At 38.4% G+C, this 10,764-nt stretch overlaps 1 protein-coding gene across 1 annotated transcript in view; it reads left to right on the top strand.

Annotated features, from left to right (window-relative positions):
* Window positions 1–1,731, top strand: part of LOC104166278 (trifunctional purine biosynthetic protein adenosine-3) — a 14,022-nt gene extending 12,291 nt beyond the window's left edge. Inside the window, exon 10 of the mRNA XM_009706152.1 lies at window positions 1,206–1,731. Coding sequence (XP_009704454.1) covers window positions 1,206–1,441 — 236 coding nt within the window. The 3' untranslated portion in view covers window positions 1,442–1,731. The remainder of the gene's footprint in view (window positions 1–1,205) is intronic.
* Window positions 1,732–10,764: the final 9,033 nt, after the last annotated feature.

Raw genomic sequence — 10,764 nt, 5'->3', positions numbered from 1 at the left:
ACTCCCCCCCCTTGCCCTGCTGGCCACGCTGCTTTGGATGCAGCCCAGGACACGGTTGGCTTTCTGGCCTGCCAGCGCATGTGGCCGGGTCGTGTTGAGCTTTTCATCTACCAGTACCCCCAAGTCCTTCTCCATGGGGCTGTTCTTCATCACATCATCCTCCAGCCTGTATTTGTGCTTTGAATTGCCCCGACCCAGGACCTTGCACTTGGCCTTGTTGAAGCTCATGTGATTCACACAGCCCCACTTCTCAAGTTTCTGCAGGTCCCTCTGGGTGGCATCCCATGCCTCAGATGTGTCAACTGCACCACTCAGCTTGGTATCGTCTGCAAATTTGCTGAGGGTGCGCTCCATCCCGCTGTCTATGTCACTGATGAAGATATTAAACAGTGCTGGTCCCAGTATGGACCCCTGAGGGATACCACTTTTCACCAGTCTCCATCTGGACATTGAGCCATTGACCACTACCCTCTTGATGCGACCATCCAACCAATTCCTTATCCACTGAACAGTCCACACATCAAATCCATGTGTCTCCAATTTAGAGAGAAGGATGTTGTGGGGGACCATGCCAAAGGCCTTACAAAAGTCCAGATAGATGATGTCTGTAGCTCTTCTCTTGTCCACTGATGCAGTCACTCCATCATAGAAGTCCACCAGGTTGGTCACGCAGGACTTGCCCTCGGTGTAGCCATGCTGGCTGTCTTGAATCATGTCCCTGTCCTCCATGTGCCTTAGCATAGCTTCTAGGAGCAGCTGTTCCATCATCAAAAGTTTATTGGTAATGCACCGCGGCATTTTCAATTCTCCATGCTATATTGTTAAGTTCTGTAGCATTTCTTTAATATGTGTTACAGTAAAGTAGTTCTGGGCTGATTACTGACCATCAACATGGTGTGGATGCTGATATGTTTTGTGGTCTCTATGTCAGTGAAGTATAAAATCCAGCTGGAATTATATGTTGTGTGCAGATGTTTCAGCTAAATACCTTTTTCTGTGTCTCTGAGCTTACAAGTAACAGATTTGTCTCTCCCCAAAATGTAGTTTTTACAAATTTATTCCTATTTCCCAGCATGATCACACTGAATTCAGTTGTGGTGTCTAGACACAGTCAATAAATGCTGAATATCTGTTCATTTGTAATTTAATAGAGAATGTTCTAATTAATTGATTTTTCTGCATTTATTTTCCTAAAACAATCACAGGACTTTCTAAGGCTAAGCAACTAGGATTGGAGGTGTTCCATGCAGGCACAGCCCTGAAGGATGGCAAGGTGGTGACTAGTGGAGGAAGAGTCCTTACAGTAACTGCTATTAAAGAGGATCTAATGACAGCACTGCAAGAAGCTAACAAAGGAGTAGCAGCCATACACTTCAAAGGTGCCATTTATAGAAAGGACATTGGTTATCGGGCTATAGCTTTCCTGAGACAATCCAGGTAGATATTTGAAAGGCTTGAAATGGAAATAACTGGTGTAAAAGGGTCTTAAAGATACCACTAGTTCACATTAATAAACTGATGTTGATATTATGTCTAACTCTAGATAAGTTTTAACTACTATCCTTGTAAGCAGTCTACGCAAGACCAGCCAAGGAAAGAAAGTCTTTTTGATGGTTCTCTCATCCATATTCTTGTTCTCCCAAGCCTGAATTAAACTACAGTGACAAGCACATAGGAAAAACTTGGGCTGTTGCTGTCTGTTGTATCTATTTTAGGGAAGGTGAACTTCAGGTTCTTGGGCTTTAAATCATAGCTTTTGCTCTAGATTTGTATTGTCCATAAGTCTAATATTAATATAATGAAATGTATATATGAACAAAGTTTGAGCTATTTTGTTGGTTCATTTTAGAGTTTTTAGAAACATTTCAAATGATCTTGAAACTCCTACCTTGTTGGGATATGCATTTAACAGAATAGCTGGCTAACAACGTGGGTAGGATTTATCGCTCCTTTTATTTTCACAGTATTTGGTTTAACAGTCTTGAGATGATAAGGGTGTGGGTTTTTTTTTAAAGCGGTGTGTCCTACTGTCTCTCTAATGTTATTGAGAGCTTCTTGCAGGTTTTTAGACTCATTTTTATCTAATATGAAGTATATCTGCCTGCCTATGCTCCAATTAGCTCAAAACACAACTTTTGATAATAGGTTATTTTGTAGTCTATGTAGCATATTAGTAAGAGTTCCATTTTTGCTGACAGTGTATACTGATGAGTGTATTGTAAAATTATGGTCAATAAACTTACTAAATGAACAAGGGTGTTCGTATTTAGTCTTCTTTCTCTCTCAAGTACTGTGCATCTTTGGAGAAATTTATGTGAAAATGTGTAATTGGTGTTTGTATTATAGGAGGAAAGAATCAGGTCAGTGTGTGAGGCAAAGAAGAAGGTACTTTAATGAATAGTTCTCTAAAACACTGAGTTCATAGGATATAGCCAGCAAGTTTCTTGACTGGAGTGTCCCCAGATTATGAAGGAAACTCCTGGGAACTGCTTACAGTCAGTGCCTGTTTCACTGTCCTTGAGTGTGCACACACTTTTGTTCGGATATCATAAAACTGGAAGAACAGGCAGCCAGGCACATTTCACTTTGGACTCTGTGTTGCAGACAGTTAAGGACGGGTGATGGTTGGCTCTGTAGAGTTGGGGACGCACCTCCTCTTGGCAGCTTCGCAGGATTAAGTTCTATGCATTTCACTTTGTGAAAATATCCAGAATATTTATTTAATACAAAACGTTTCAAGAAAATTTAAAGAATTAAAAGATGCATTTAAAGATTCAAACTAGATACCATGCTTTTAAAAATAAGATGGAAATATGGCGAATATTTATCGTGTTCAGATTGAAAGGGCCTGACTTTGGTCTCTTGTTATTGCGGGCTAGTATTTCCTTCAGTCTTATTCACAGGTTGCTTCTTATAATTATTTTCCTCTTGCAAATTTTTGAGCAGTGATATGATGTGAATGCAGATACCTTTGTATTTTCTTGGTAGCACTGGTCTTTGGCCGGTTGTTTTGTTGTATTTGTCCTTGGTAATCAACAGTGTGTTTCACCCTTGGAATTTAAACTTAATACTGAATCACATCAATAAGAGAGCTAAAATAGGTATGAACCTAAAATAGGGATGTACCAGGTAGCCTGGTTCACGTTACTGGTTCATGCATAGAAATAACAATTGCTTAACTGGTGTGAGATACCTTTGGTACAACTAGTAATTAGAAGTCATTAAACTCACTACCTCCAAAACTAAAAGGTCCCTCTGTAAACATGGGGTGGTATTTAATGTCTCCAGTCAGTCGTATGGACAGACAAGTTACATATACTAGTTTGTACTAAGTGTATTTTCTCTGTTGTATGGCTGTGTATAAAAAAAAAAAGGCACCCAGAGCTTATGGATATTTCTTTTTAGATTGCTAAAATGGACCTCAGGAACTTCTGTCTTCTTAAATAAACTTGAAAATATGTACTTTAATAGAAAGTCCATTTAAGTAAAAAAGAGGTGGTTCTGTGGTGGTATCATTCCAGGTGATACGGAGAGGCAACCTTTAAGTTGCAGTTGTAAAACCTGAAGTATCGTAGAGGACTATTGATTTATGTGATACTTCTGTTTCAGAAAGCTAACTGGAGCTTGATCCTGCACGGTGCTGAGGTGTTCTGATTTAGCAGTACGTTTTTGTATATGTTGTGTTTTGAGCATAGGAACTATACTACTGACACCTCCGTATCTGGATCAGGAATTCAAACCTTGCAAAATAGATCCATTATTCCATCTATTTTACCTTATTGTTGGGGTTTTTTGTTTGTTTGGGTTTTATCTTGGTATTTGGCTGGACAGCGTATGATACCGATGCTCTGATGCTGTCTTCAAGATATCTGGAGCTATGTAAATACTGCTTATGGCAGAATGCCTGTGGTGCAAATCCATCAAGTTTTGTTTCTTTGGTATAATACTCCCTATTTTCAGGTGTATGTGTGAGGGCAGGTTCCAAGCAGCAAAAATATTAACCTTTGAACCATTGAACCTGCCTGAAATGAATACTGCAATACGCAGAAATCATTTCCTATGAGCAAAGTTACTGTTCAAGTGGGAAAGTGGTGGTACTTGACAGCAGAATCGGATTCTGAATGATTAATCCCCTTAGTGATGCAATGATGTAAAGAAGTAAATACTCTTTTAAAACGTATGTTTGTGAATTTAGTAATCAATTGCCCTATCATTTTTTTTTAACATTCTTTCAGAGGCCTGACTTACAAAAACAGTGGGGTAGACATTGCAGCAGGGAATACTTTGGTTCAGAAAATTAAACCCTTGGCTGCAGCCACGTCAAGGTCAGGTAAGGCTTGAACCTTCTATTCCTGTTTCAGTCAGTTCATGGCAATGAGGCTTATCGTTTGATCTTGATCTTGACACAAAAGCTCATATTTATGTGTTCTGCGTGTTGCTAGATTACTCAAGAAATATCTGCGGTAAGCAAATGCCTGTGATTTCTTCAAGACGTACTTCATTACATTTACAGATTTTTGTCCCAAAATGACTCTAAACTGTATCTCCTGAATGTCACGCATGTTAGAGAATACAGTTAGCACTCTAGAACAATAAATGCAAGAACAAATCCTGCCATTTAGTGCTATTTGATTACATGGATTATTATTTCTTGCACAGTGAACTATACAATTTTTGTAGGTGAATGTGTAGAAGGGTGTGCAAGATGTAGAATTCCTCAGAGAGATACTATCTATTACCTGAGAGAGACATGGATGTGCTTGGTTAAACCAGAAGCTCAGGCACATCTTGCTCTAGCAAGTCCTTGTAATTCTTTTGACAGATTTAAAATAACATTCATTTATGAAATAACCCTATTACTTCAAATTAACTGAGAACCTTCAAATAACATCAGATGTACAAAAAGAGAAAAATATAGAGACATACACACAGACTAGTACAACTGGTCATTTCTTAGCATTCATAGTATTTTCTACTCATGTTTGTGTCACTCTTAGGATTTAACCAATTTTAGTTTTAAGGTTACCATAAATACCTGTCATAACCAGCCTTAGGAACAAGAAGTCTTAGTATACTGTAAGTAGCAGTATACTCAAAGAAATTTCAGTTGGAAAATGCCTAGTTACCATCTTTTCCCAGGAAGCAGTGTGCTTCAATCTGTTACCACAATTCCTTTTCTGTTTTTCAGAAAAATACTAAGAGCAAGGGTGAAATATATCAGTCACAGAAATTATTGAATGCTCAGTCACAAAGTTTTGGATTTTTAGCCTTAGATAATAACGAAGAAAAAAAACAAAGCAAACTTAAGAAGATTACGAGCTCCTGTGCCTCGATGAAGAGGCTCTAAAAGTCAGAGAAAAGTTTTCTGGTGACAAAGCAAAGTCATGTTGACAAACATCAGAGAGAATTGTGTTGGAAATCCCAGAGGAACCTATGAAAGTAAAAATTTACTATTTTCTCCTGTTTTCTGGATGGCAGGCTGCAATGCAGAACTTGGAGGATTTGCTGGCCTCTTTGATTTGAAAGCAGCTGGTTACGAAGATCCTATCTTGGTATCTGGAACTGATGGTGTTGGCACAAAACTCAAGGTAATGTGAAAATCCATGTAAAGGAAGGAAAATAGCGCAGAAGGGAAAATGTTTTAACAGAAAATGTCATTTGCCTTTTAAAAATACCTATTTGTCCTTCTAAAAAGGGAATGAAAAAGGAAATTGCCCTCCTTCAGGCTAAAGATTTAAATATACGTTTAACTTCTGGCATGCAAATAGCCATACTTGAAATGATGCTTAAAATAACTCATTTTTAATACTAAGTATGTAATCAGGGACTCCATTTCATTAAGGTAGAATCTCCACCCTCCAAAAGATTACTCATGGGCAGAAACATTTAATTATATGGTTGCTACTGTGTTTATGCAAACTGCAGTGAAACCCTTTCCAGTTCAGTGTCCTTCCGTAAAGTGCCGTTTTGTACTTGCCAGTTAAGCAAGTAACAATTCCTAAAATGAAATGTTAGGAGAGGCTCACAGAGATGATAATAAGTGAAGCTGCTCCTTAAAAAGCATCTAGAGGAACAGCATGATTTCGATCCCCTTCCATTGCGGACTCTCGGCTTGTGTTTCGGTTTCTCAAAGCTAACCAACAGGTTCTCTTGCTGTGTTTCGCAGATTGCACAAGTGTGTAAGAAGCATGACACCATAGGTCAGGACCTGGTTGCCATGTGTGTCAATGACATCTTGGCTCAAGGAGCGGAACCTCTCTTCTTCCTTGACTATTTTGCCTGTGGCAAACTTGACGTTGAAGTGGCTCACGGTGTCATTGCAGGAATAGCTGAAGCTTGCAAAAAAGCAGGATGTGCCCTTTTGGGTATGAACACTCTTCTCTGAAGGATATGAAAAATCTTATGCAATATCTTTATAATTGGTTTTAATGTGTTTGTTTTCCTACTCTATTGAAGAATCTTAGAGGAGTGAAAAAAACCCAAAGCGTCGGTTGTCTTTGCTTTCAGAGAACATTATCTCTACCCACTGGAAGGAGACAGTACTCTACAAATGTTGCCATTAGCTCAGGAAGTTGCATATAAATTTTCTTATTCGTATCTTTTCATTTAACTTTTTAACTATAACAGCTATCTAGAAAACTAACAATTCATGTATTTTAATTCTTTGTATTTTTCAAGTAAATTTTAAAAGATGCCTAATAGGTTTGTTTATTTTTATCCTTTATCCTAAAGGAAATCCTCAAGTTTTCCGGTACAAACAAGATTTATATGTGTTTCTGTGCATGCAGATGTCCCTGTGTGCGTACATATTATCCTCTGAGCCTCTTGGCTGATTTTAACCAAATTTGACAGGAAATTTAAGAGATCTCACAGCTACTATGTTCCCACAAGCTTCGTAAAACTAGAAAGCCCGAGAATGTCCTTAGGAATGGAACAAAAGCTTCAGCTGGAGCTCACTACTTAAGACACGGACGTTAACCACAAGACAGAAACATAAAAGAAACCAGGTTTTGTTAGCTACAAAACTAATAGCAAAATTATTTGTCTGCTGAAGACTTGCTGAAGATATATTTCACCAAAATGAGTGTATTCCAAGATGTTAAGACTCAAATTTAAACATTTTCCTTTTCAGCCCTGTAATACAAGTACATAATACATTTTACTAACAAATTATGTGTGTATTCTGGTATACAGTAATCTAGTTACCCATGAAAATTACACAATATTTCACTTCTTGAATCTTAAAAAATACAGCTTTAACACTGTTCAACTCAATAAAAATAGTTCTAGGTCAGTGAAAAATACATTCTTTTGTATAAGTCTTTATAAATAGAGTACAACACAGGGTTAAATCTTAAAGCAGTGAAACTCAGAAAGTTCAGTTTCCTCACGTAGTTCTTGTTTTTCCTTCTTTTTTTATAAAAACAGATGTGGAGAATTACCATGATTTTTTACAAAAGACCTTTAATTTGAGACTAAAAATGACAGTTTAAATGTCTGTCTTTAGGTACCACTTTATAATTGGTAATACAGCAATTCTCTCCTTTTTTCCAATTCTTTAAGAAAGTTACTACCAAAAGTCTTTTCTAAGTGAGGGTGTGTCATTATGAGGTAGCTTACAAGCTTCGAACAAGAGGCTATTTATGTTCTGGTTTAATTTTTTTCTGCATGAACTGTTAGTCAGCTTTATATTTGTCTTAAGGTGTTGTCTCAGTTTATCAAATATAATCAAACCATTCATACTTCAGCATCAGTACATGTTATGTGAAATCTTGCTAGGAAATTACTTACTGAAATTTCAAGATTTTGTTTCCAATTGGGAGACTTTAAAATTACAAAGGGCTTTGGATGTTGTAAATTTATTACCAGAGAACAATGTCTCAAAATTGTAAATGGGTTAGCAAGTATCTTTTTGTGCTAATATAAAAATAAGACTGAACTCCTAAATAAAACCACCATGGTTTGTTCTCCAAATTGCTGGCACTCTCAGAAAGGAAGAGACAGAGATGAACCTGAAGAGGAAATGCTTTTCTGTAGCCTGGGTCACTGAAATAAATTTCAGTTTGAGCTCCAACTTCACACATTCATTTCACTGGGCATGCACATAGCATGTAGATCTGTCTTTGTGTAGTGTCATCTCATAAAAGTCTTGTTTGAAGCATGTTCCTAAATTCCTACCTTGCATTTCTGCAATAGCTGAATATTCAGCTCAGCCACCTTCGGCTCATCACACCACTTGGTAGCGAGGTACTGAAGGGCTTATCTCTCTGCTTGGTTTTGCACAAACGTTGTTAAATACAGATTTAAACGGATGTATCTAAGGAAACGAACTTTGATTTTAAAGTTGGTTATAGCAATGTAATGTAGACACCTTGCCTTTCTGCAAGGAAAATCACCTTTTCAGACTGCACTCTGAATGAGATCAGCCAGATAAAACATGGTCCTCGGGACAAAGCACGAGGATGTTCTAATCGTCAGGATGTAAGGTAATAGCCTAGACAACCGTTCATCTGCCTGGATGGGTAGGAAAAGCCCTCTTTTCTCCCCAAACAGTTTATAAACCTTAGATGTTCAGAGTTGGCTTGATAACGATGGCCAGGTTGTGGGCAGGAGCAGCAGGCAGGGTAGCACTGTATACAAAATCTTTATGAAGGCAAGTGAGACTGAGAGCTATGTTGTTCCTTTGCTGTCCTTGTATGAATTTCTTGTCTCTCTTACAGGTGTTTCATGGAGAATATGAAACCTTGCAGAAATTTGGAACTATGAAGCACTAAATATGTGCTTTGATTTTAAAATGCGAATGCACAGCAATTTGATACTGGTTGTCAGAGTGTTCTTTCCCAATTTGCTATTGTTTGTTCAATTGAAGGGCCTGTGACAAACATCTTTTTAATTATTATTAATGTTGGTTTATCTAATTTAAAAACCCTACTCTGTTAATGCCTTGTGAGTTTAAAACTTTGAAAAATTGCATGCCTATTGGTCCCATTGGTTTTCCAACACCCCCTTTCTTTTTTTTTTTTTTGGTTCCCACAGGAGGAGAAACTGCTGAAATGCCAGGCATGTATCCACCCGGAGAATACGACCTGGCCGGCTTTGCCGTTGGTGCGGTGGAGCGAGGGCAGATGCTGCCCCAGCTGGAGAGAATCGCTGATGGAGATGTGGTTATTGGAGTTGCTTCTTCTGGGGTTCACAGCAATGGGTACAGCCTTGTAAGGAAGATCGTGGAAAAGTCATCGTTTGACTTCTCTTCTCCAGTTGGTGCCTCCGGTGATCAGACATTAGGTACCACTTATAATGCAGTTTCTTGCATTACAATTTGAACTTCTGTACAGGCAAATGTCACACAACTGTTTTGTTTGTGCCTTTGCTTTTGTAACTTCTCTAAGGCGCTAAAAAAATTATTCTGTTCTTTAATATGTTCTCATCTTCTTTTTTCCTGTGAATCACATATGCAGGAAAACAATTAAGGGAGGGGGATAAATAAATAATTGTATGCTAAAAAAGGTGGACCATTGTGGTTTTCTCTGTAGTACAATGCTCATTAGTATCCAGCAAGTTGAGATTTCCTCAATTTTATGTTGATTAACATTTCTTTCTGTGCTGTAACTGGTCTTTCCTCCTCTTCCGTCTACAGGAGATCTCTTGTTAACCCCAACTAAAATCTACAGCAAGACTCTGTTGCCTGCCCTTCGCTCAGGCCACGTGAAAGCCTATGCCCACATCACTGGAGGGGGCTTGCTGGAAAACATCCCCAGAGTTCTCCCAGAGTCCTTTGGCGTCGTTTTAGGTGAGATAAAAAGAAAAGCTATGGAGACATCCTCATGTTAGTATGGATTAATGTGGAAGCCTGTGTACATGGGGTCGTGTCAATTGTTTTGCACTGTAAGAGCTAGACTTGCCTGACTAGAAATGCTTGCTTTTTTCTTCCTTGTTGCTGAATTTCTCCTTGCGCCTGAACCAGAGCCAGTCAGAGGTAGTCTTAAGAGTGCCACCCATTGAATTCACTTCCCCTGATGGTGCTTTGGATTGGACTTTTTAGGAAAACTCTATCCATACTTGCAAAAATAAAACAACTTTAAAAGCAATCCAAAGTGAGCTATCACCATTTGCAATAACCTGCAAAATTATTGCTAATGAAATTATACGCATGAAGTCTTCAGTTAGCATTCAGATATGGTTACTAGCTCAAGTACATCTCATGCTATTCAGTGTACCTTAATTAACCCTCACCACAATCTCGTTAGGTATGCTAGAAGGAGTATTTCACCTATGGAGAAAGTGTAGTGTGGGCAGGTGAATGACTTACTGTAGGTTATGCAGTGTTCATTGCGTTGTTAGAATAAAATAAGGGAACTAATACTGAGTTTTGCACTCCAGAACTGCATGTAAATCATCCTTCCGCTTGGCCACAGTGGACACTATTATATATAAATGGGGATAATACTATTTTAAAGATAACATGGCAAGAAAGAGACTTACTGTCTTTGGAGTTCCCTTACCGTAGCTAGTCCAGAAGCATTTCTCGTGCTGCTGTAAATCATCCTTAACTTGTTGGAACTGAGGGCAGTGTGAGACACTTGTGACACTTTTTAAGGCTATCGTTCTGGTACAATAGTTTCTCTAGAAGGAGAGCTGTCACTTTCAAGAAGAGGATTTTCCAAAGACTGCTTCAGAACCCATTTTGAATTACTGATTAACAGATTGCAGTGGAGCAATATGATTAATTTCCTCCCAGAATCATAGAATAGAATCATAGAATCA

This window comes from Cariama cristata, unplaced genomic scaffold (genome assembly GCF_000690535.1).
Source record: "Cariama cristata isolate BGI_N322 unplaced genomic scaffold, ASM69053v1 scaffold18538, whole genome shotgun sequence".
Lineage (NCBI taxonomy): Eukaryota > Metazoa > Chordata > Aves > Cariamiformes > Cariamidae > Cariama > Cariama cristata.
Note: the sequence above shows the minus strand (reverse complement) of the source record. Positions and strands in the feature narration are given on the sequence as shown.